General features: G+C 47.2%; 2 protein-coding genes across 2 annotated transcripts in view; one reads left to right on the forward strand and one right to left on the reverse strand.

Annotated features, from left to right (window-relative positions):
• LOC124704634 (plant cysteine oxidase 4-like) overlaps nt 1-25,722 on the reverse strand; it is a 59,678-nt gene that overhangs the window by 20,215 nt on the left and 13,741 nt on the right. The window lies entirely within an intron of this gene.
• LOC124704633 (F-box protein At1g47340-like) lies at nt 3,725-4,964 on the forward strand. Its single transcript, XM_047236907.1, has one exon. It carries the CDS (start codon nt 3,741-3,743, stop codon nt 4,926-4,928), a length of 1,188 nt encoding a protein of 395 aa, XP_047092863.1. The 5' UTR covers nt 3,725-3,740; the 3' UTR covers nt 4,929-4,964.

The following is a 25,722-nucleotide window of genomic DNA, read 5'->3' on the forward strand; positions in this document are numbered from 1 at the left end:
ATACACTAGCACGGTGTCATTGTTACCAAAATAATGGATAAGGGTAAAATACCCTTACACTGTGGTATCACGAGCATATAAAAATTACGGTGGAAAGTTACGGTCCAAAAGTTGTGTCGATGAATCGCACACAAAATATAAAAAATGATAAAAATGACTATCGTAGGAGTAAAGTATGTTATGCCAGGTAAGTACCGTCGAAAAATGACGATCAAAAAAGTGCATTGCGAATCAGCGTCAAAAGATAAAAAAGAGTGAAACGGTAAAATAAATTATTGCAAAAAAATTGAAAAAAGAAAGAAAACAACTGTGTGGCATGCTATGATTGGAAGAAAATGAAGCTCTACAGCGCATTGGAGCGCTAAGAGCCTGCAATTTCTTCTATCCTTAACCATGGAGTTATTGTAAAAGAGTAAAAAATCTGAATTACTGGCAGAAAAATACCCACCCTTGAAAATTGCTGAAGTATAACTATAATGGTGAAGTTACAACTGCGAAAGTGTGTGGAAAACTACTGCTAAATAATGTAGAAGGGACAAAAAAATGAAATAAATGCTCCCAAATTATGGCCACAGAAGTACACATTGTCGAGGAGTTACCACCACGACAGAAAATTATGGTTGGAAAAATATGTCGCCAATTACTACCAAGGAATAGAAAAGGAAAAAAGTTTCTACTAGCGAATTACAGAGGAATAAGTACATATTTGTCGAAGAGATATCGTAGGGTAACTATCGGCGGAAAATTACAGCTAGAAAGTTATGTCAAAAAATTGATGTCAAATAATAGGAGTTTACCACTGGCAAATTGTCGCGGGGAAATTAATCACCAGCAAACAATTATCCTAGGGTAACTACCATAAGAAAAAGTCGGAAAAAAAGACGGCCAAAAAGGTGTGTTTGAGAATACCGTCAAAGAGGGGAAGATACTATTGCCAAGTGATGGGAAAATTACACTCCCTCAATAAAAGTATGAAAGTATAATTACCGTCGAGAAGGTATGGTCAAAATTGGGTTAATGAATGGCCATCAAATGATTAGAGAAAGAAACATAAAAATATCACGGGCATAGAAAGATTATTATTGAAAAGTTGTGATCGATAAAAAGAGGTATTTAAAAAAATACCTATCGTATGCGTAAAGTATGTAACACAAGGTAACTAACGTCGAAAAATGATGATTGAAAAGTTCTGAATGAATCAACATCAAATGAGAGGAAAAAATAAACGGTAAAAAAATTGTTGCACAAAAAAATTGTAAAAAAGAAAAGGCAAAGGACGATGTGGCACGATGTGATTGGAAGAGAATAGTCTCTCTACAGTGCTTATCGGTGGAGCACTGTGGAGGCCTGATTTCCACGATCCTTAATATATAGTATAGATAATGTTTGAGCCTTGTGAACACGCCAAAGTACCCACATATAGAGAACCCATGCACCCTAATAAAACTCCACTCCCTTCTCTCATGTCCCTTTGGCATCGAAACATCAAAAACTTGGTGGTAGGGTGTGTATATGGGTTGTTCAGATCAACCCCATCAAGCTCGTTGTTGGCACGTGAAATTATCGCGCAACATCATGATAGTTGGCGTGCTTTCGCGGTGATGATGGATGATTGCTTTCCTAGCTGAAATTCACGTACAAGCTCTCCTTTATTGAGAATAAAACATCATGATTATATTAAATTGCCCGATTTGCACAAACTAGCTAGCCAAATTACGCCACTAACATTACCCCTCTTTATAATGCGATGTTCATATTATTGACTCAAAGAAAAGTCACCTAAATAAATATGAACCCCATCAAGCTCGTTGTTGGCACATGAAATTATCGCGCAACACCATGATAGTTGGCGTGCTTTCGCGGTGATGATGGATGATTGCTTTCCTAGCTGAAATTCACGTACAAGCTCTCCTTTATTGAGAATAAAACATCATGATTATATTAAATTGCCCGATTTGCACAAACTAGCTAGCCAAATTACGCCACTAACATTACCCCTCTTTATAATGCGATGTTCATATTATTGACTCAAAGAAAAGTCACCTAAATAAATATGAATAAAATAAAAACCAAGCGACACCATTCCTTTATGAAATAGGCGGTCTCCAGCCATGCGACGCTGTATGCACCTGGCCTGGAACCGGAGGGCCGCGCGTGCTGTGTTTGAAGCTTCGAGAATGGGCCGCATGTTTAGAACAGGCCGCGCAAGGTCCATAATCAATCGAGCGCGAGTGGCACGGCCCAGCCCAGTACCAGCCCTTCGTCCTTGCCCTACCGAAAGAGCAGCGGCAAGGTCATCCACCTTCGAGCGGCGGCGAGGCTCTTCTCCGGCATCACCGACCTCCCTGTCGCCAACGCCCTCTTCCGCACCTTCCCTTGTGCTTGCCGCCTCACGGACGACACGAATCAACTATCACAAGGTGAGCTCTCGTTCCTCCTCCTCCCCTTGGAGATCTCGCCGCATACTAGTGCTCATGTGCTGTTGCTGATCCGAGCTCCTGTAGATGCGCGCTGTATGTCAGCGTGGTCCATTTTTCCTCCTGGTTTCCCCTCACCCTAGGTGGCGAGTCATTGTGTGAACTGTGAACTGTCCCATTTCCCTCATCTTATCGCGTTTGCGCCGCAAAACGAAGTCGCGGTTTATAGTATCTTGTATGATCTGATTTCTGATGTGTTGATTTCTGCTCGTCACTAGCATCAATTCGTTATAGATCCTGAAGGTACAGTCTGTTTCCTTGCACGTACATTATTGCTGGCTTATAGTGGAATGGGTGGCGAACGAATCATAAAAAAATCTTTCGCAAAAAAAATCATGGAAAAACTAGTATACTACCTCCATCCCAAGGCTTAAGGCTTATATTTTTTTGGAAAAGTCAAAGCAAGTAAAGTTTGACCAAAATTTTAAAATAATCTATCAATAAATATGATATTTTGTAGATAGCACATGAAAATATATTTCATTATCTATCTAATAATATCAATTTTGTATTTGACATGTTAATGATTTTTTATAAAAACTTAGTCAAACTTAACATAGTTTGACTTTCTGAAAAAAATATAGGCCTTAAACCTTGGGATGGAGGTAGTACTACTTATTTATATTTGCATAATTATATATGTAGCAGTATCCCCATGCAAGGTTCAGGAAAGCGGAAAAAAGCATCGCTTCAGAGCGCAATGCGGAGGCCTTCCGCATCGATTGCATAAACGCTTAAGCGGAAAAAGCGAAAAAAAGAGGGAAAAAAGCGCCGCTTATGCGTGCTGAAGCGCTAAGCGGAAGGCCACCGCACCAATTACGCTTAACGCTTTCTTGAACCTTGTCCCCATGTCACAAATGGTGAATCTCCATGCCGTGAAAAACAGACCAGCAGCCTGTAGTCAAATATGCTTCATGGCTTTGCTCGTTTCTAAATTCTGATGTAAATCACAAAAGCATTGATATAAGGTGACCAAAAAATGTTTTTTTTGCAGTCATAGTAGTTTCTGAGGTTAAAGTTGGATATGATTTCAGTTCAAATGTGCCCATGTTTCTAATTCATTATGATTGATATGTATTCATCTGAAGTATGCACTACGGGGACAATGGTTTACTATTTATCAAGTGTTGATCTCGGTTTGAGTCATTCAGTCATATTGTGGGTATCACTACTTTCAGTTCTGCATAAGCACTAAGTTTCTCAGTTTTATATCATCTGTTTTTTTCTTCTTTTTTGATGTAGATATAAGTTCATGTGATAGATATGCTCGAAGGAGATCTAGAACCCTGGCAGGAGATGGCCACAATGGTACTACCTGACGATCTGGTGGTGGAGATCCTCTCTCGGCTGCCGCTGAAGTCCTTTTGCCGCTTCAAATGTGTCTGCAAATCTTGGCTTTCCTTCTCATCTGATCTACACTACCGACAGAAGCTACCAAGAAATCCTATTGGTCTATTGTACCAGAAACGTGAGCATGGCACTTCCATCCATCTTGCCGGGCTTCCCTCAGGGGATAGGGATATTGACACAACACTTAGCTTTGTGCCATGTCATAAGTTCCCCTTAGAGCTCAAGGATTGCAGCAATGGACTAATTCTTTGTTACCATGGTGGTATTATGTACTCTGAAGGAATCTCTGACCCCATTGTGTGCAATCCAGCAACTCAAGAGTGGATGGAAATTCCATATGCTGAGCCTGGAACAGCCCTCAATGAGATTAATCTCAAGTTGTGTTTTGATCCTTTATGGTCTCAACACTTCTATGTCTTCAAATTTGAGTCGAGCCCGAGCCCTGACCCAGATCATGGAACCTCCACTGAAGTTAAGGTATTTTTCTCCGAGGATTCCACGTGGTCTACTTGTCTTTGGGAAACTGATGATGCATTTTGGGGTGATTCACTTTTTGTAAACGGGGTGTTGTATGTGGGGCACTTATGGGGGCATTGCCTTCTGGCGCTCGAGGCACCTGGCACACGTACACAGTTGCTCAATGACAGGACAATTCAGCTACCAGGAATTCCATATGCAACAGATCAGAAGTTTTACTGCTATGACGGGTGTCTTTGCCAGTCATCCGGGGTCTTGTGCTATGCACAACAAGAATTGGATGGTTGTATGCTGCGAATCTGGAGTTTGGAAGGTGCTGACAGGTGGGTCGTGAAGCATCGTCTAAGTGTGAATGATGTATTTGGGAGGGACATGCTGCTCCGTACTAATAGCCGAGGATTGTGGTATTTTGATTATGAGATCCTGGATTTTGACCTGGAGAGAGAGCTGGTTATCCTTGTTGACCTAACTACTGATAAGGTGCTCTCAGTTAGCATTAGCACCGGAGAAGGCTCTGAGATTCTAAAGGTTCCAGGTTTCTTTGAGCTGTATCGAAGTCTACTCTATGTGCCATACTACTGCAAGCAGCTTCCAGCTTCAGTGCCTCAAGGGGCTCAAGACTAATGTTAGCTTGTAAATATTTATCCTAATGAATCATGTAATCTCTATGCATTTTCTATGCATTAGCTGTCGCCAACATCTATTGCGGAGTACCTATGTACTGGATTGGTGTATCAGCTGTAGCAAACATCTCTATGTGTTATGTATGCTCATCTTGTTGGTACTTATCATCTTCCTGTCAACTTTCATCTTACTTATGCTTTGCCTACTTTATGGAAGATCAAAGTAAATTCCTGTGTCTTGATGTTCTGAAAATCTGGACTAAGCTTTGGTACATGTACAAGGACATGCCCTGTCTTCTGCACGGGAAAAAAAAATAAGAGAACTTTGACCTATAACACATAACGATGTCTACACTATGTGCTGCTACTACAAGTTTCCAGCTCCAGTAGCTTCAAGGGGATCAAGCCATCAAGGTGAATGTTAAATTTAAAAAATTTATGCCACGAATGCTGTGTTCTTGAGGCATTTCTTGTGCATTTGCTGTACCAAACAGCTGTTATGTACCCTGTGGCTTCTCCCATTATTGTCTCCAAATTCAGTGTAGCATCTGTAACCTGGTTAGCACGTGCAACTTTTGGAAGTAAATAATTTTGGTCCGCACGGAATCAGTTCCTGGCTTCCTGCCATTTGTAGCCTCCATCCATCACCTCTCTATATATGGATCATCAGTCCGCAAAGCTAGCCCCGGAAGACACAAGCTATTGTTCTTGAGGCACTGCGACCGTGATCGATTTGTCTACGCACTGCTAATACTTCTTCTTCTCGGATGCTTTGCTATTCAGTGGCAATGTAAATGACGCAGTGCTTCTCGGATCCAACATAATTTTACCCACTTTCTTTCTCATGTGCTAATTCAGTGAGGTATATTTGTGTTAACAATTCTATAGGCAGAGGCCTAGATGCCCACACGGACGCTGACGTTTGGTGCTACAATTAAGAGCAGTACTATTACTATCCCGATCTGCAACCCGGATAAATAAAATTGCTACTGCTCTACGGGCAATTGGACTTGCTACAAGATGATGGAGGAGTGCGATTCCAAGTGCTCGCTTTCCTTCTCCTCCTCCTCTCCTACTGTACTTCCATGAAATTGGATCATTGTCAGTAGCTGAAAGACAATAAATTGCTACTAAGTATGAGTTTGCCTCTTTTTCATTATTCTTTGGTTCGAGTAAAATCGGTGGATAAATCACATTGATAGATATGCATGTGAGGACCGTATACACATGAAAAAAAATGTCTTTGGTTCGAGCAAATTTACTTTATGGAAGAAAAAAAATAGAGTAATTCGAACGACCCAACGAATGAAACGAGAGAGACCAATCCGTGCGCTGCGCTGGCCCAACAACGGTCCACTACCACCCCTGAGGCTCTGACTGTAAACGGCGTTATTACTCTACGGCGGTGCACCACCAGAGGTTGACAGTTCGACACCTCCACTCACCGGGCGGACGTTAGGGCTCCATCCAGCCGTGGCGGCGCAGCGCCGGCGCCCTGCGACCTGCACTGCAGATCCAGATACTCCTCTCGTTCCTCCGGTCAGTGCTTTGGTACATTCTTGCGCCCATATCTAGTTCTTTAATCTTGAGAATGGGGAAGTAGGTTTAGCCTTGCTGGATCTGGCCCTAGTTTCCTCTGTCGGATTCGCAGGAGAGTAGCAGCAGACGCACCAGCGAAAGTTTCGAAAAGAAATGTGTTTGGTCGTGGCCACAGATGGCTGGTAGTGTTGGGTAGTGAGCAGGACGTTAGCCGGTCAAAGGGATCCGGCCTGAAGAAGCCTTGTAGCTTTGAGCCAACCATAGGCCAGTGTGTAGGTTGCAGAGTCGAGAGTTGACTCTTTAATCGACCCAGCAATATAAAATGTATCATGCATGGCTTATTTTAGGACTTGTACAACATTAGGTCTGGAACCGTTGAAGTTTATGTTTAGTGATGTGTGGAACTCTTACCACTAACAAATGACAATTTCTTACACAACCCAGCAATATCAAATATGTCCTTTTATTCTGATATAGAATATCAGTGACCATAAGCCATGATCACATATGTTTTCAGGGCCACACATTTGCTTATTCTGATGTAAGCCACAAAAGCATCGATTGGGACCAACAAGAATGTGCATTTATTGCTTTCTAGGGTGAAACTTCCCTGAAGTGTATAGTTCAAGTGGCATACACACCGACACGTACATTATTGTTTCTCAGCTTCTTATTATCTGTTTCCTTCTCTTTCGATGCAGATAAGTTCAGATGCTAGGTTGGCTCAAAAGAGATAGAAAACCCCAGCAGGGGATGTCCGCATCTGTACTACATGACGAGCTGGTGGAGGACATCCTGTCTCGACTGCCGCTGAAGTCCATTTGCCGCTTCAAATGTGTCTGCAAGTCTTGGCTTGCCTTCTCATCTAATCCACACCGCCGCCAGAAGTTCCCAAGAACACCTGCTGGTCTTTTGTACCGAAAATGTGAGTCTGACAGACCTCCCTCGTCTCTTGACACTTCGATCCATCTTGCCAGACTTCCTGCAAGTGACAGGGAAATCGACACAAGACTTGACTTTGTGCCAGCACGTTATAAGTACTCCAACCTGGAGGATTGCAGCAATGGCCTAATTCTTTGCTATCAGGGAGAAGGTCATAAGTTTGAAGCATTTTCCAACGCCATTGTGTGCAATCCGGCAACTAAAGAGTGGATGGCTATTCCAGATACTGAACCTGGACCGCCTGCCCGCCGTATTGATCCCAGGTTGTGTTTTGATCCATTATGGTCTCAACACTTCTATGTCTTCAAATTCCAGATTCGACATACTGGCAACATTGAAGTTGAGGTATTTTTCTCTGAGAACTCCTCGTGGTCTGGTTGTCTTTGGGAAACTCAAGATCCATTTTGCAATGCGTCACTCTTTGTCAATGGGGTGTTGTACGTGATGCACCTTTGCGACCAAGAAATTCTGGCGCTAGATGCACCTGACACAAGTGCACAATGGCTCAATCATCGGGTCATTCAGCTGCCAGGATTTGCAACTAGGACAGAAACGTTTAACTGTTGTGATGGATGTCTTTCACAGTCATCAGGCATCTTATGTTATGCGAAACAAGAACTGGATGGCTGTGCGGTGCGAATTTGGGGTCTGGAAAGCCCTGACGAGTGGGTAGTGAAGCATCGTGTAAGGATGACCGATGTCTTCGAGAGGGACGTGTTGATCAGTAGGAAAGTATTTTGGCGTTTCGACTATGACATCCTGGCTTTTGATATGGAGAGGGAGCTAGTCATCCTTGATGACAAGAAAGCTGATAAGATCATCTCAGTTAGCATCAGTACTGGAAAAGGCTCGCAGTTTCTTAAGATTCCAAAAGAGTTCACTGAACCGTGCCGCACTCTATTCTATGTGCCATACTACGGCGAGGTGCCAGCTTTAGTGCGCTAGATGCCCATGATGAATTATGCTATTAATGCTCTACTTTGTAAGCAGTATGTAATCTACGTACTAGATTGTTGGCTTTGTGTGCCAATTGTCTGAATCGTGTAGTAGTACTTGCATTTTCTGCCTGTCAACTCTGATCCAACTTATGGTCCCTAATATGGAAAACTGCAGATTAATTACCTCTGCTGTGTTGATGTTGTTAACATGTGGATAAATATCCTGGGCACATGGTCGAATCACTTGCTTTACTGCACTATATACAGACCTGTCAGGGCATTTCAGTAACAACTACTAGTGAAGCTGTGACGGTTTCAAGGCTACTCACGCAGTTGAAAGTACCTTGGTAACTTGCTAGCTGCAGTTCAGTGTGTCTCCTCTGCACTTCATCTTAAACTTGTCCAAGCTTGTACACAGGTTTTTTTTTTTTTTTTTGCGAATTTAGAATATATTACTCAAAGGGAAAGGTCCTGATTGCAAGCATGCACTATGGAGTCTGGTCAGACCGTCAGAGTGGCCCCAAACAATGTTTTGCTTCTGCATCCTAATCTAGCTAGCAAATGACTAACTTCGTTCACCTGTCTACTAACGTGCTTGATCTGGCACACTCTAGCACTCTTACAAAGTTTCTTTCTCCGATTCATATTACTTGACACTAGTATGGATGTATCTAGTACTAAAATATATCTAGATACATCTATATTAGAGTCAATTAATTTGAACCGGAGTATCATTAACTATACACAAGTTTGTAGTCTCGTGATTGTAGAATGCGATTATCATGCTCAATTTATGAGTGCGCTGGATATGGTGGATGAATTAACTATATATGTGATGTCCTGTTTGTTATTTTTCTCTAAGATCATAATTGGCATTGGGCATAGAGCTCCTGAAGATGTCAGGAATGAGGCACTGGTGCATATCAGTGAGTTGATTAGGTATAATAGGTGGTTGATCTGTGTTAAGCATCCATGCACAAATGGTTTCGCATGGACGCCATCAGCACAGATCAAGATGTTGCAGTGCCGACCTAAACCTGAGAATGGTCTGAAAAGTAGACTACCTCAGCCGATCCAGCACAAGTAAACTTTGCAGCCCAATCACGACTAAACCCACTCGATATTTATGTGATGGCGAAAACGAATCCATGAGATCGAGGTGTTGCTGTAGGCGAGTTCTCTTGGATCTGCCAGTGCATTGTTGACGTCAATTTGGTGCAACGACGGCGGCGGCAATGGTGGTCTGACGTGGAGAAATATGACCGCGGAGATGTGTGAGAGGGAAAACAGAAGCACTTGAAGGCGGAGCAGCGCCTGAAAGTTACATTGGTGCGGTACACTTCCTCTTAGTGATTTGGGAATTCTCGATGCATCCCAAGCCCATACGATCCAATTTTTGTAGAAGAAAAAAAAGTACGATGTAAGGAAAGAGGACTTCTGTCAAACAGATAACATCTGAATTTGACAATGCACGTATTTGTTGTGCTCCTATACAAGTGTACATCTCTCGTGGGATATATATCCAGCTCCCCAAGAATTATGATCACGCACTTGTATGGTTGTCATCTGCAACAACCATATCAAGTGGTCAGCATGGCAATATATCTTTACTCAGGTCATGTGTAGTCATGTTACATCTAGCTACAAATAATACAGCTGAAATAGTTTCACAATTTACACAAATCTATCATTTTGAAGAAGAATAACAATTGAGCTCACGGCAACTGAAAGGTTATCAGGGTTCGGGAGACCACGCATCATCAGTTTTTGCAAGGGCACATAAAGTTTTATCACAAAGAATAATTATTCCACAGTTTACACAATGAGTTGGACTATTCTGTCCGCCACACCAAATCTTTTTTTTCTGGAATAATCATTAGGTGAGAAGCTCATGCCACTTGTTCAACCTAATACATTATGACAAGAACTCTTCCCCTCTAAAAATAAGTTTGTACTCCTTCATCTGATGATAAGAGAACCCTACATAAATACATCACAGCCAGCAGCATTAAAATCAAAATGGAACAAACACCGCTCTTCATTCATCCAGACCAGGTCGTGTACATCCTAGATGGCATGCAGGTTGTGGGGCGACTAAATGATGCTTGTTCTACTAAGCCACGTAAAATTGATACTGCATCCTCACTGATTCGTGATCCGTATATGTGCTAGATTATTGGCTTTGTGCAACACTTTGTCTGAATGGTGTAGTTAAAAAAAGTACTTGGCCAAAACTATGAACTATGATTGAACTTATGCTTGCTTAGTATGGAAAACTGCAGATTATACCTCTGCTGTGTTGATGTTGTTAACATGTGGATAAATATCCAGGACACCTGAGTGGAATTACCTGATGAGTGCATGTGTTCAGACATGGATACATGCGGAGACATGAGACGTTTCAGTACGAACTACTGGTGAAGCATTCTTAGAACAACTCTAGCAGATCCCGTAAATCAGCTAAAGCAGTATAATAACCGGGTTTTTTTATGGTTTTCGTTCGATTCCGCTCGCCAATCAGATCCTGGAAAAGCATACAACTTGTAAAGCAATTTAAGGGGTTTGATAAAAATCTCCCCGGATCTGTAATACTCCCTCCGTTCCTTTTTAATTGACTCGGATTTAGTACAAAGAGAACGGAGGGAGTACTACACAGCTTCGGTGGCCAAACCGAGTGCGACATGTAATCCTTGCATTTTCGCGGGACAGAAATCTCAGCTCGCGACCAAGTCCGGCAAAATCCGGCCGGGATGGAGCGCTGCGACCTTACTAGGCGAGCACACCGCGGGACCAGCGCGCGGGGCAGTTGTGGCCGGGTGCACGGCGGCGCGGCAGGGCGAGAGGCGGGGCGGCCGTGGCCGGGCCGGGCGGGTGGCAGGGCGTCCGGTGCGTGCGAGCGTGGGCGGACGGTCGCGACGCGGGGCGAGACGGGTGGCGGACGATGCAGGGCGGGGTGGCAGTGGCTGTGGCCGAGCGCGGGACAGGCGGTGGCCGGCGCGGGCATGGGCGGCGTGCGTGGAGGTGGGACGGTCGGGCCAGGGCAGTTGCTTGGGAGGAAGATGAAAAAAGAAAGAAAAAGGGCAAAAAATGGCTGACATGCGGGCTCTTTTAGGCATATTTTCAAATATGATGTTTTACGGTTTCGGTTTTATGGGATCTGATCGGGCGTGGTCCGCGCAGATCGCTTTTACCGCCTCCTGTACTTGTGATTTTACAGGTCGAGATGTACGGGATCTATAGGGTTGCTCTTATCTTCTTTTTTTCGATATCCCTTCTAGTTTTTTTTTTTAGAATACGATATCCCTTCTAGTGCACACAACAAGGTTATACATCCTTTACATTTTTCAGTTGGCTGCAAACCAAACACCAGGGTACCTCTGCCAACATTTTGGAAAGTACCCGTTGGCAACAAACCAAACAACAACCTTTTACCAAAATATTGGTCATGCCCTTGTGTTGGTCATGCCAAAAAATTGGCGGGGCTAGTTGGGGCTAAAACCAAACATGCCCTACCTGGCCCATAGGCTGTCGAACACACACAACCCAATGGCTTTACATTCAACCTAGTGGCATAATTCGAACTATAACTTCTTGGGCTCACTTCATGGGTATCACTAGCTAGAGATCAATCTTCGCGAAGGGAAACCTTGCTCCGCGCAATGCTCGAGCGTTCAACACGTGTCAAAACGAACGCGGACAGCGAGAGCGAAAAGAGCGGAGTATTCACGTGCACGTACGAGTACATCGCGTAGCGCCCGAACGAGTACAACATGTAGCCCCGCGCCAGCGCGAACGAGTGCAGATGTACTCCGCGCGATGCACGAGTATAGCGTCGGCTGCGGGCGTAGCTGGAAAGCTCCTGTCGTGAGCGCTGCAAAAACCAACTAGCTTCACGTACAGTAACAAATACAAGTACAACTAGGTATAACACGACGAGTACAGTTACATGTACCACACGAGTATAATCGCGCATACGAACGTGTACAGGTACAGTCACGCACACGAGACATGTACAATCGTGCACACGGGTAAGTACACCCGCGTACACGAGCAAGTACAAGTACAATCGCGCACACGAGACGGGTACAATCCCGCGCACGAGTGAGTACAGTCGTGTACACGAGCGAGTACAGGTACAGTCGCCCACATAAGACAGTGACGAGTCACGCACGCGAGCGAGTACGAGTGACGGTCGCGCACGTGAGTAAAGAAAAAATGCAGCAAATAAATTTAAAACATATGTACTTATCAGTTAATGCACGAGTACATTTAGATACACAACACGAGTACAACCATAGTAGTACAGGAAGTTGTTACCACCCGATTTTGGCCAAATCAGAAGATGGGCCGTAAGTGAAGATGGGCTTGAAGAACGTACACGTGGAGCATCTTCGAAGCGGCCTTGCGCTGAGAGCTTGGGCTAAGTTGCCCATGTATCTGTAACATAGTAGATCGCATTGTAATTTAGATTAAAGAGATAGAGTCGGCTCGTGCACGGTTAGGTGCACGCCCCAATTAGAAAGTCCCTTGGACTATAAATATGTATCTAGGGTTATCGGAAAAGGAGGACAATCATCGTTCAACCAACACAAATCAGGTGCATCGCCACCCCTTTCTTCGAGGGTTTCTCCCGGGCAATGTTAAGGAAATCGGTAATCGTTAACTGCTCGGTCAGCTTGGGAGTAGCGATTAATCGGAATTCGGACGATTAACTGATTTAATCGGTCGGTTATTAATCGGTTCAAAATACACAAATTAGCACTTAGAAAACAGTTTGTATAAGAAAAATAATAGTATATGAGCCTCTATATGTCTGGCCCTACTTCTTTAGAGCCTAAAATCCCAGAAAAACATGTACGCTTCGCCTCCGTAACCTAATCTTCAAGGTCATGCGCGAATCATGATCCACTAGCGAAGTTGCGTTCCTTCCTTCCACTTCTTCTCATCTCACCTCTAAAGTTTATCTTTTCCCACCACCTACTTAGGGTACGACCCATCTTACACCTCAACCACCTAACCTATTGAAGGCGTCCTCGAGCTCCTGCACGAGCTCCTCAAGGTGGTCGAGCTCCTGTATCTGAGGTCTGGGCAACTGCGAGTAACTGGTCTGGGATGGAAAGGAACTAGTTGGCGACAGTGGAAATCGAGTTGTTGGAGGCTGCAATCAAACGGGAGCTTCGCAAAACCTACTCTATTGGGAAGGGATAGCGTCTGTACTAGCGATATGCATTGAAAATTTTGTAATTTTTTTGACCAAATGTAGTAGTTAATCGGGAACATACCTAGTAATCGGGTTTTGGGTGTGATTAATCCGGCTAAAGGATTAACACAAGCGATTAATGTTAATCGACACGGTCAGGCACCTAGTAGCGATTAATCGGCCTAGTAATCGCTGAATCGGCCTAGTTTTTGAACAGTGCTCCCGGGTAAGCACCATGCTGCCTAGATCGCATCTAGCAATCTAGGCAGTACACGTTTATTCGTCAACCTTGTACTGCTCGTGCTGAAGCCTTGTTGATGGCGAGCAGTACTATTTATCCTTAGGTGTTTAGGGGCTTGCATTGGTGCTTTCACGTGCATATCTGCGTGGCAATGCCGTCCCTCGACACCTAGCTGCCCTTACGTCTACCCAGACGTAAGGGCAGCATCTTGCTCGTTCGTAACTTAGTAGATCCGATCCGTTATAGTTGCTCCTTGCTCCGCAAGGATTAGTTTTAATATCCGCATAGTTAGGCCTTATGCTTGGGGTCGGAGGATCCGGTGGTGCGTTAGATGCCGTTTACCGTCCCTGCGAGGGATGTTCCGGGGATCAACGTTATGTTGGTTTTTAGGCCTCTCGTAGGGGTATTTTGCATCATCTCTCGTAGGCTGCTAGGCCCGATCGCACGTAGGACGTTCCGATTATGCGGTGAAAACCCTAAACTGTCGTGGATCGCTTTAGCTTTGTCCTGATCAAGCAGGATCCCCATGCCATTGCCAATCCAACGTGAAACATGGGGCGATCGGCTCCATCAGCCGATCCACAGGGAAACCTGAGAGCCGATAGGGCTCGTATTTAATGTGTACGTGTCTACCATGCAGGAACAAATCGAAGCACTAACACCCTCCTGATCGGGTCTAGGTCAGGTGGCACGCCCTAGCAACCGCCAGGACGTTGGCAGAAGATTTGCGGGACGACGCGAGGTGCCAGGGATCCACTAAGCGGCCCTGAGAGCTTCCCGGCTCTTCGTGTTGCTTAACCAACGCCCGTCGGGGGGTTTTGGAGGGTAACACATTCTGGCACGCCCGGTGGGACACACTTTCTGCGACACCCATGTCAACATCGGCATCCGAGATGGCGGGGGAACCGATTACGTACAAGGATCTCCCCACGGAACACAAGAAGAAGTACGATGACACAGAAGGCCATCCTCGGAGGCCGAACTCATCGGCTCCTTTGAGAAGACCCGGTCGCACGGCGTCGGGTTCAAAGGATTCGCACCACAAGGCATCCTCGATGGGTTGGATCCTGTCCCTCCCTTCGGAGGAACGTACTAGAGCCCTGCGACGGAAATCAACTACATGGTGGCCCATTCACCGCATCGGCACTCCGAGAGCTCGGTGAACACTTTGGAGCGCGTTGCGCTCCGTGTGGTGCAAGAGATCATGGAGCGTCGATACTCCCCTTCGGGACCTGTTCTAGGGACTCACCAGGGAGAGATGCAACTCCACACCGGGCCACCTCTGCCGTACGCAACGGCGGCTCCACGGACAACAAGGCTCACCGGCATACGTCGTCTACAAAGTTGGGGGTGACCGGGCGACTATCCGTTCTTGCATGACCCGCCCAAGGAAATCCCACACGGATACGTGTGCACGTATGTGCCGGGACCGCAACAAGCCGGACGCAGGCGATCCGGGCTCCACCGGGAGGGATTGCCGGAACAGGAGCAATTGTTCCGGCAGGAAGAACGGCCGCAGCGACGGGGAGTTTAGGAGCGAAGCCGAGAAACAAGCGTGGTTAGCCGGGTATACCATCGCACCGATCCGAGGAAAGCTCAGTGCCACTACCTCCACCGCGGATCGATCGGCGCGGTCCCGAGAGATCAGTTCGGCATCTTGCCGAAAAAGAAGATAATCGGCTATTCCAAGCCGTACCCAATGAGTTCGACCTGATCCCATTACCGCCTAAGTACCGGCTTCCGGACTTCAACAAATTCAGTGGGTCAGAAGGGTCAAGCTCCATCGAGCACGTGAGCCGATACCTGGCCCGGCTCGGGCATGGTTTCGGTATCGGATCAGCTACGGGTGAGGTTCTTCTCGCAGTCCCTCACCGGTCCAGCGTTTGGATGGTACACCTCGTTGCCGCCAAATTCGGTGCAATCATGGAAGCAGTCTGGAGGAACTGTTCCACACCCAATACCATTCGGAGGTATCGAAGGCTGGTATTGCCGAACTAGCTCGGGTTCGGCGGAAGGGAGGAGAGACAGGTCTCGACTACATCCAACGCTTCGAAGCTGTCAAGAACCGATGCTATTCGGCTCACCTAGCCGAGAAAGAGGCGGTCGAGCTGGCCGTGGCAGAGCCTTGCGGCGTCGTTCAAGGACTCGACGTTCCAGGTCGAGTACAACTCGTTGACGCACCTGGTCAATGAGACCGACCTTATATGAACAGCGCCATCCAGAGCCGTACCGGGACAAGTTCAAGCGCGCAATAACCCTGGTCAATGCTCGATGAGGATGAAGATTCCGCGGAAGATCGGGGAAGTTGCGATAGCCGAGTGGACTCGGACGCCGATGCCGTGTCCCGCAAATGGGTGAACCCGCCGGGGCCTCCAAGAGGGTTGGACTTTGACGTGACCAAGGCCGAGCGAGATCTTCGATGCGCTGCGAAAGAGAAACAGTTGAAGCTACCCGAAGGCCACAAGATCCCTACGGCACAGGAGATGAACAAAAGGCCATACTGCAAATGGCATCATACGTTCACGCATGCCACCAATGACTGCAAAGTGTTGCGCGCACAAATTCAGATGGCGATAGAATCAGGCCGATTAACTTTCGGACAGTTTGCCATGAAGGTAGACATGCGTCCGTTTCCGGACGTCAACATGGTGGACCTAAGCCATTCCATAAGAGAGCCAGGGTTCTCTTTCGATGTCAATATGGCAGGGTTTGTGATCCGCCATGGCGTGGACAAAGCAGAGAGCAGCCACTCCCGTGGCAAGGATAAAGAGGAGGCCGTTCCACACGACCGGCCCAAAGACGACGATAGACGGTACCTAACCGAGGAGGAGGTGAGAAGCATACGGTATCAACGCCCATTATCCGTGCATCTCCTCAACAAATATGAGCAGCAGTACGACCGACGTCGGCGCTACGACGAAGACGATGAAAGATATCGTCGGTTTGATGCAAACAGGAGGTATCGTCAGAACGACAGGAACAACGACGGGTACGAACGTCACGCTGGAGGGAGGTCAAGGGAGCAAGACAACGTGGATAAGCACTGGAATTGTCCCTTCTTCAAACATTGCTGGGACTCAGGAATGAGCCGATTGCCAACAATCGAGAACTGCCCAGAATGCACGCAGCAAAGGAGAAGGACGAATGAAGTTTCAGTATTCGAGCGTCTAGGACCTCTCCCACATCAGAGTAAACGAGCTGAGTCATCTCAAGAAGAAGACTTTGAGGAGTCGGATGGAGAAGAAGATAGGTATCACCGACCAAGGTGGTGCCCTGATGGACTTAGCCATTCTCAGAAGCGTAGGGTGCAACGGCTGCGAAACCTGGAAGAAGCCGAGGCACAGTACCTGTACACATTGAGAAGAGCACGGCCCGATCTAGCCGTGAAAATTCAGCAAATAGCGGAGACGAAGGCGCGCCCGCCAAAGAAAGTATGGCGCCCAAAACAGGCGAAAGCCGATGCACGGGCATCGGGCGATGCCGATGCGCAGGCATCGGCTGATACGAACATGATATCCGTGACCCGGACGGAGTAGCAAGGCCAAGACATTGGACATACGTGGCAAGGCCGATCCCTGAGATCGGCCCTCAAAAAATGAAAAGCAGAGGATCTCATCTCCAACATGCCACGTAGCTACAGCGGAAATCCGAGAAGTTGCAAATCATCGCCAAAGCCTTGCAACGGAAAAGGAGGCCGATTCCCGCAATCGGCCAAAATTATCCTCAACATCCTTTTGTCTGTGTTCAGCATTGATCCAACAGATGCCTGAAGAGCCGATGCCATCAATTACTTGACAGAATCGGCTCGGGGGGCACATAGAGGGATAAGATACGAGAATATGGAGCTGGGAACGGATGTCAAATGTCCAGCAGAGCAGCTCAAGTATGGGGGCCGATATGTAAGCAAATCGGCCGCAAAAAACTGAAAACTCAAAAAATTTTGAGCACAGCCGATGCGTAGACATCGACTTAAGGATTCAAAGCCGATGCACGGCCATCGACTCAAGGGTTGCAAGCAGAAGCCTAATGGAGCAGTCATCAAGTTGCGCAGCAAGGCTCTACTGAAAAAGTCCTTCAGTGGAATGGTTGGTGGCTCCATTAGCAAATCTTCAAGATCAGCAGCGCCTGCGTAAGCATGGAGATCAGGTTAGGATCATGAGAACAGCCAATGAACATTCAATCGGCTGTGATATTTCCTCCTGGGGCTGGACCAAGGTGATAACTTCATCAAACATCAGTCTGCCCGAGGTGATGGACCAATTTGAGCAGTGAGACGTAAGAATGAAGCTGCTTAGTTCAAAGGAGCTGCTGATCCTTTCAGAGCCGTCCCAGTGCACTGTCTCCCTGGGCGTAAGCTTTCCTGCCAAGTTTTGATGAAGAGCTGGAATGACTCGGGGGGCAGCTCACCTTGGAGGTTCTCTGCTATTAACAGCCGATTTGGTCAGAATCGGCTGATGCTGCACCACAGTTGAGAAGCTGATAGTGGCCCAATGCGGCTGGTGCACTTTCATTCTCGCCTTGATCAAGGCTCGGGGGGCAGCTAGCCTTGAAGATTCTTCGCTCTGAAAAGCCGATGGTGTTGAAATCGGCTGTCCCCGCATCGCAACCGCGTTGAAGGGTGGAGGACTCTTGCAGAGGAAGATTACCAGGTTGGCAGGAGGGGTTTGAAGAAGGGGCCATCATAATTGATAGGCTTTAGGCCAGTTTGTTGCCGCGAAGGGACAAAGCATCGCTGCGAAAGTTGTAGGCGATTGAGATTTTCGGCAATGGTCCTAGAGTTCTCCTGAAGGCATCAATTCTGGAGTCTTGTCGATTAAGGCTGACATTAAGCTCAGGGGACTTGGATTTCCAAGATTCAAGGTGTGCACGATTCCGGCTTGGTCCTGATCGACTGGAATTTGAGGATCTGAACTGATCGGTCTCGAAATTTATCGTAAGAGGCCGATGCGTTGCCATCGGTTCACCGAGCGGTGATCAGGCCAACAATCGGCAAAATCCATATAAGGGAGAATCGGCTAAATCACTGGGCAAGAAATCGGCAAAATCAAGTTGGGGAAACTCTTCATTGACAAACAAGATTTCTTACATAAAGAGCTGATTGCTCTCAAAAGGAAGAGTTGGGAGCGCAGGGCCCTATCTATTACTGCTGGCCCTAAGATAAGCTCCTATTTAAGGGCCATTGCTGCCCTCATCGTCGCCGTCGTCACCATCACCGTCGTCGGCGCTGCTCCCGACCGGCTCGTCGTCGCTGCTGTAGCGGCCACCGGCAGGGCCCTCGTTGTCCTCATCCTCCTCGTCAGCATCGTCGTCCTCGCTGTCGAAGTCGCTGAGGTGCCCGGGCCAGGGGCAATGGCGTTTAGCCGGCGGCTCGTCGGAGGAGCTGTCGTCTTCCTCTTCCTCCTTCACCTCCTCAGAAGAAGTGGCCCCGTCCCAGGAAAAACGGTCGTCGTCGCTTGCCTCCACCGCTTCCTCATTGGCGAGGAAGCGGAGGTCACTCTCCCCGTCAGTGGAGGACCTGTCATCCTCGGACCAGACGGAGAAGTCATGGTCATCCTTGTCCCACGCTGTTGGGGCAAAGATATCGTACGCCGCCTGCGTACCCCACTCTGGTGTTGATTCCCGGATGGGAGAAGACACGTAGGAAAGACCCGATGAGGTGGAGGAAGAAGAAGAGGAAGACATGGCGGCAGAGGAGGGTTTTTGGAAGTGCTGATGCAGAGGGAGGAAGAGGAGAACTGTTCGATGTGGCCGAATAAAAGGGGGAATATATGGTTTAATGCCTAAGCAGTTCCCGAGGACGTGGTGCCAGAACCGTCAAGTCGTGCAGAGAAGGCGAGGAGGCAAGACGTCATCATGAAGAAAACTGCGACGGTTCTGCCACGACATGACCCTTCAAAGGATACAGATGGTTTTGCAATTATCATTATCAAAACCAGGGGGGCATGTGTTACCACCCGATTTTGGCCAAATCAGGAGATGGGCCGTAAGTGAAGATGGGCTTGAAGGACGTACACGTGGAGCATCTTCGAAGCGGCCTTGCGCTGAGAGCTTGGGCTAAGTTGCCCATGTATCTGTAACATAGTAGATCGCATTGTAATTTAGATTAAAGAGATAGAGTATGGCCCGTGCACGGTTAGGTGCACGCCCCAATTAGAAAGTCCCTTGGACTATAAATATGTATCTAGGGTTATCGGAAAAGGAGGACAATCATCGTTCAACCAACACAAATCAGGCGCATCGCCACCCCTTTCTTCGAGGGTTTCTCCCGGGTAAGCACCATGCTGCCTAGATCGCATCTAGCAATCTAGGCGATACACGTTTATTCGTCAACCTTGTACTCGCTCGTGCTGAAGCCTTGTTGATGGCGAGCAGTACTATTTATCCTTAGGTGTTTAGGGGCTTGCATTGGTGCTTTCACGTGCATATCCGCGTGGCAATGCCGTCCCTCGACACCTAGCTGCCCTTACGTCTACCCAGACGTAAGGGCAGCATCTTGCTCGTTCGTAACTTAGTAGATCCGATCCGTTATAGTTGCTCCTTGCTCCGCAAGGATTAGTTTAATATCTGCATAGTTAGGCCTTATCGTCGGGGTCGGAGGATCCGGTGGTGCGTTAGATGTCATTTACTCGTCCCTGCGAGGGATGTTCCGGGGATCAACGTTATGTTGGTTTTTAGGCCTCTCGTAGGGGTAGTTTGCATCATCTCTCGTAGCTGCTAGGCCCGATCGCACGTAGGACGTTCCGATTATGCGGTGAAAACCCTAAACTGTCGTGGATCGCTTTAGCTTTGTCCTGATCAAGCAGGATCCCCATGCCATTGCCAATCCAACGTGAAACATGGGGCGATCGGCTCCTTGAGCCGATCCACAGGGAAACCTGAGAGCCGATAGGGCTCGTATTTAATGTGTACGTGTCTACCATGCAGGAACAAATCGAAGCACTAACACCCTCCTGATCGGGTCTAGGTCAAGTGGCACGCCCTAGCAACCGCCAGGACGTTGGCCAGAAGATTTGCGGGACGACGCGAGGTGCCAGGGATCCACTAAGCGGCCCTGGGAGCTTCCCGGCTCTTCGTGTTGCTTAACCAACGCCCGTCGGGGGGTTTTGGAGGGTAACAGAAGTACGAAAAAAAAATCTCGAAACCTATCAACATGGGATCTAGTTTTGAAGATCTCGACGAGAGTGTCTCAAAAGTGGAAACGGGTCGTAATTTAGATTTACAGTTCTCACGATATTTCATTTTGAAAAGATGAATCTAGGAAAAAGAGGAAAAGATGACACAACTCAGCCTCCTCTGTCTTCTCTCTTCTCCCTCATCTCCACGTTGATTTTCCTTGCGACACGTGGTGAGCAGAGAGACCACTTCTTAGAGATTTTCTGGCACCACAGCGCGTCACTTGTCGCGTGCGGAGCGAGTTGTCATCCCTTCGCGAAAGTCGGCCTTTTTCTAATAATTTTGTCACTCCGTATATGTACATCTTGAGAACGCCGGCATTGTATCGCCAATAGCACTGACATAGTGCCTCGGAATGATTTGGGAATTCCCCATGCATCCCAGGCTCATACGATCCGATTTTCATAGAAGCAAAAAAATTCTCAGTACTAACACTACTCTTCATTTTTTTTTCTCTATATTTTAGGAGGACTTCTGTCAAGCAGGGAACATCTGGATTTGACAATGCACGTATATAAGTGTACATCTCTCGTGGGATATATATCCGGCTCCCCAAGAATTATGAGCATGTACTTGTATGGTTGTCATCTGCAACAACCATATCAAGTGGTTAGCATGACAATCTTTACTCAGGTCACGTGCTGTCATGTTCCATCTAGCTAAAAATAGCACAGCTGAGAGAAGTAGTACTCGGTTTCACAATTTATACAAATCGATCATTTTGGAGATGAACACCAGTTGAGCTCACGGTAACTGAAAGGACTTGAATAATCATTAGGTGAGATTGTGAGAAGCCCATGCCACTTGTTCTGCCTAATACATCATGACAAGAACTCTCCTCTTCTCAAAACAAGTATGTACTCCTTCATCTGATGATAAGAGCTACATGAATACATCACAGACCAGCAACATTACAATCAAAATGGAATAAACGCTGCTCTTCATTCATCCAGATCAGGTCGTTTACATCGTAGATCGCATGCAGGTTGACGGTCGACTGGACGATGCTTGCTCTACGCCTCTACTAAGCCACATACAACTGATACTGCATCCGCAACTGATTCGTGATCCATGTATGTGCTAGATTATTGGCTTTGTGTGCCACTGTCTGAATGGTGTAGTAGTACTTGCCCTTTTGGCCTATGAACTACGATTGAACTTATGCTTCTTTAATATGGAAAACTGCATTTTAAGTAGTTCGGAAAGGCAAGTGGACTTGTCACCAACATGACCAAGACGGAAATTTTCCCGGTGCGCTGTGCTGATGTGGACCTTCAGGAAATTCTCAATGACTTTCCCGCGAAGCTTGCCTGCTTCCCTGGCAAATATTTAGGGCTCCCTCTGCATTTTCGCCGCCTTCGGAAGGTGGACCTACAGCCCCTAATCGACAAGATCGCCGGAAAGCTCCCGGGTTGGATCGGCAAGAACCTTGCTAGACCTGGAAGGGTCATCCTTGCGAAGACGGTGCTCATGGCCACTGGCGTTTACCACGCCACTGCCATTCCTCTGCCAAAATGGGCTCGTGACAGGATCAACAAAATTGCCAGGACATTCGTCTGGGCCGGTGAAGAGGGCGAACATGCCGCCCAGGGGAAAGCTCTTGTGAATTGGAAAACAATATGCAGGCCAAAGAAGCTGGGGGGTCTCGGCATTCCGGACATTGAGAGATCTGGACGTGCCCTGCGTTTACGTTGGCCTTGGCTCCAGTGGACTGATCCGAACCGCGCTTGGTCTGGCTCAAAACTTCCATGCGACGACACCGACATGTCCCTCTTCAGAGCCGCCACTAAAGTCACCATTGGAAACGGGGAGACGGCCAAATTCTGGCATGACAACTGGTATGCTCGGGGCCCTCTATCCCAATGGGCTCCCGACCTCTACAGAATTGCCTCGAGGAAGAACCGTACGGTAGCCAAAGAGCTTAGTGAAAACAACTGGATCCGCTCTGTCGCGTCCCTCAACTCGCCTCAACAGTCGGCGCAATATATCGACGTTTGGGAGGCCGTTCACTCCATCAACCTTGCCCCCGAGTTGCCGGACACCATCAACTGGACGCTTAATGCCGATTCAACCTACACCGCTAGCTCCGCCTACGAGGCACAATTCCATGGCTCCCAAGCCCGCTTCGATGCCATGAAGATTTGGTCGGCACACGCGGAACCCAAATGCAAGTTGTTTGGCTGGCTAGCCCTTCATGGAAAGCTCCTTACCGCCGATATGCTTGCCATCCGAGGATGGCCTCACGACCCTCGTTGCCCATTGTGCCTCAGCGAGCCTGAGACAGCTGACCACCTTTGCGAAACCGCCCGTTCACGGCGGCTGTCCGGAACCTTGTCAAATCTTGGGATGGCGACTCCTCCGATGACCGACGCCTTGACTTCCAATCCATATCTGACTCGGTGGAATGACATGATAAAGGAAAAGCCACGAAAAGAAAAGAAACGCATCGGCGGCCGGTTCTTATATGTGCTCCGGAACGCATGGAAGGAACGAAACCGGCGCATTTTCACTGGACAACGTCTTACCTACCTTGAGGTCGCAAGCATAGCAAACGAGGATATCCTCCAAAGGGATCGTGCTATAAATGGCTTCGGCCCGGCCATCCCGGCCGATCCGGATTAGTTTCCTTTTTGGTAGCCCGTTCTTCATGGTGGGTTCGGGGCATTTTACCACCTTAATCTAAAAAATGCCCTCTCTTGTACAGTTTGGACCTTGTTGTTTCCCTCTTGCTTAATGAAAAGGCAGTGCTCCTGCCGGTTGCTCCAAAAAAAAAAAAAGTAGCCCTGCTGTGTTGATGTTGTTAACATGTACCATAGATAAATATCTCATGGATACATGCAGAGACATCAGACATGAGACGTTTCAGTACAAACTGCTGGTGAAGCTGTTTCATTGTTGCTGACTGCAGCCCAAAATCTTCAAAATATCTCTTGTACATGTGTGTCTCCTCTGCAATCCATCTGTTACTTGTCCAGTATGGTGGATTAATCGACTCTGTGTTCTGGATGGTCTAGTCCAATTAGGCGACCTGCCTGTAGGTGTAGATAAACCCCTTGAGTCGACGGGTCTGATACTCTGATCTAGGATCATCGTTGTCATGGGATTGAGACAACAAGAGTCAGGAAGAGAGCTCTTGAAGATGGCAGGCACTGGGCGCATATCAGTCGAGTAGGACTGCATCTTAAACTTCACACACGCAGCTGTTAATAGGTGCAATACTTGCTCGATCAGTGCTATGCTCGCGGAGACGTGAAATGTATGGAAAAGACTTGTAATCTGCCGACCGATCTATCTCACGAAATCGGTCGTGCCCTCTCACGCGCCACGCGTCCCATTAGGTGGCATACAGACGCAGCCCACTACCTTATCTCCTCCACAGGTTCGTCGTTCGTCTCCATTATTCCCCACGCGCTCGCGAGAGCTCCGCCGCTCAGACATGCGCGCCGCCCCTGCCGCCTAGGTATGCGAGCCGCCCACCGCCGCCACCTCTTTCCCATGAGAGCTGCAGCCCTGCCCCCTCCGATTTCTCTCCATGTTTGCCGGCGAGGCTACCGCAGCAAACCCCGGGTACTACCGCTGTGCCGCCGCCGCCCTGTCGCCGGCCTAGGATGTACTGTGAAGATGGCAAGAAGGTGTGCGTGGGGACGGGTACAGCTCAGGCCTAGGTCCCCACACCGGCGCAGAGGAGGAGGGCGAGGGAGAGCCTCTACTAGTGAAGCTGTGACTGTTTCAAGGCTAAGTACCTTGGTAACTTGCTAGCTGCAGTTCAGTGTGTCTCCTCTGCACTTCATCTTAAACTTGTCCAAGCTTGTACACAAGCTTTTTTTTTTTTGCGAATTTAGAATATATTACTCAAGGAAAGGTCCTGATTACAAGCATGCACTATGGAGTCTGGTCCAGAGTGGCCCCAAACAATGTTTTGCTTCTGCATCCTAATATAGCTAGCAAATGACCCTGTCTACTAACGTGCTTGATCTGGCACACTCTAGCACTCTTACAAAGCTTCTTTCTCCGATTCATATTACTTGACACTAGTATGGATGTATTTAGTACTAAAATATGTCTAGATACATCTATATTAGAGTCAATTAATATGAACCGGAGCATCATTAACTATACACAAGTTTGTAGTACTCTCGTGATTGTAGAATGTGATTATCATGCTCAATTTATTAGTGCGCTGGATATGGTGGATGAATTAACTATATATGTGATGTCCTGTTTGTTCTTTTTCTCTAAGATCATCATTGTCATTGGGCATAGAGCTCCTGAAGATGTCAGGAATGAGGCACTGGTGCATATCAGTGAGTTGATTAGGTACAGTAGGTGCTTGATCTGTACCTCAGAGTGATTTGGGAATTCTCGATGCATCCCAAGCCCATACGATCCAATTTTTGTAGAAGAAAAAAGTACGATGTCAGGAAAGAGGACTTCTGTCAAACAGATAACATCTGAATTTGACAATGCACGTATTTGTTGTGCTCCTATACAAGTGTACATCTCTCGTGGGATATATATCCAGCTCCCCAAGAATTATGATCACGTACTTGTATGGTTGTCATCTGCAACAACCATATCAAGTGGTCAGCATGGCAATATATCTTTACTCAGGTCACGTGTTGTCATGTTACATCTAGCTACAAATAATACAGCTGAAATAGTTTCACAATTTACACAAATCTATCATTTTGAAGAAGAATAACAATTGAGCTCACGGCAACTGAAAGAAGGGTTATCAGGGTTCGGGAGACCACGCATCATC

This window comes from Lolium rigidum, chromosome 3 (assembly GCF_022539505.1).
Source record: "Lolium rigidum isolate FL_2022 chromosome 3, APGP_CSIRO_Lrig_0.1, whole genome shotgun sequence".
In the NCBI taxonomy this organism is placed as follows: domain Eukaryota; kingdom Viridiplantae; phylum Streptophyta; class Magnoliopsida; order Poales; family Poaceae; genus Lolium; species Lolium rigidum.

What these genes read in the sequence shown, in the direction of transcription:
- LOC124704633 (XM_047236907.1), top strand. Translation starts at nt 3,741, where the DNA reads ATGCTCGAAGGAGATCTAGAACCCTGGCAGGAGATGGCCACAATGGTA.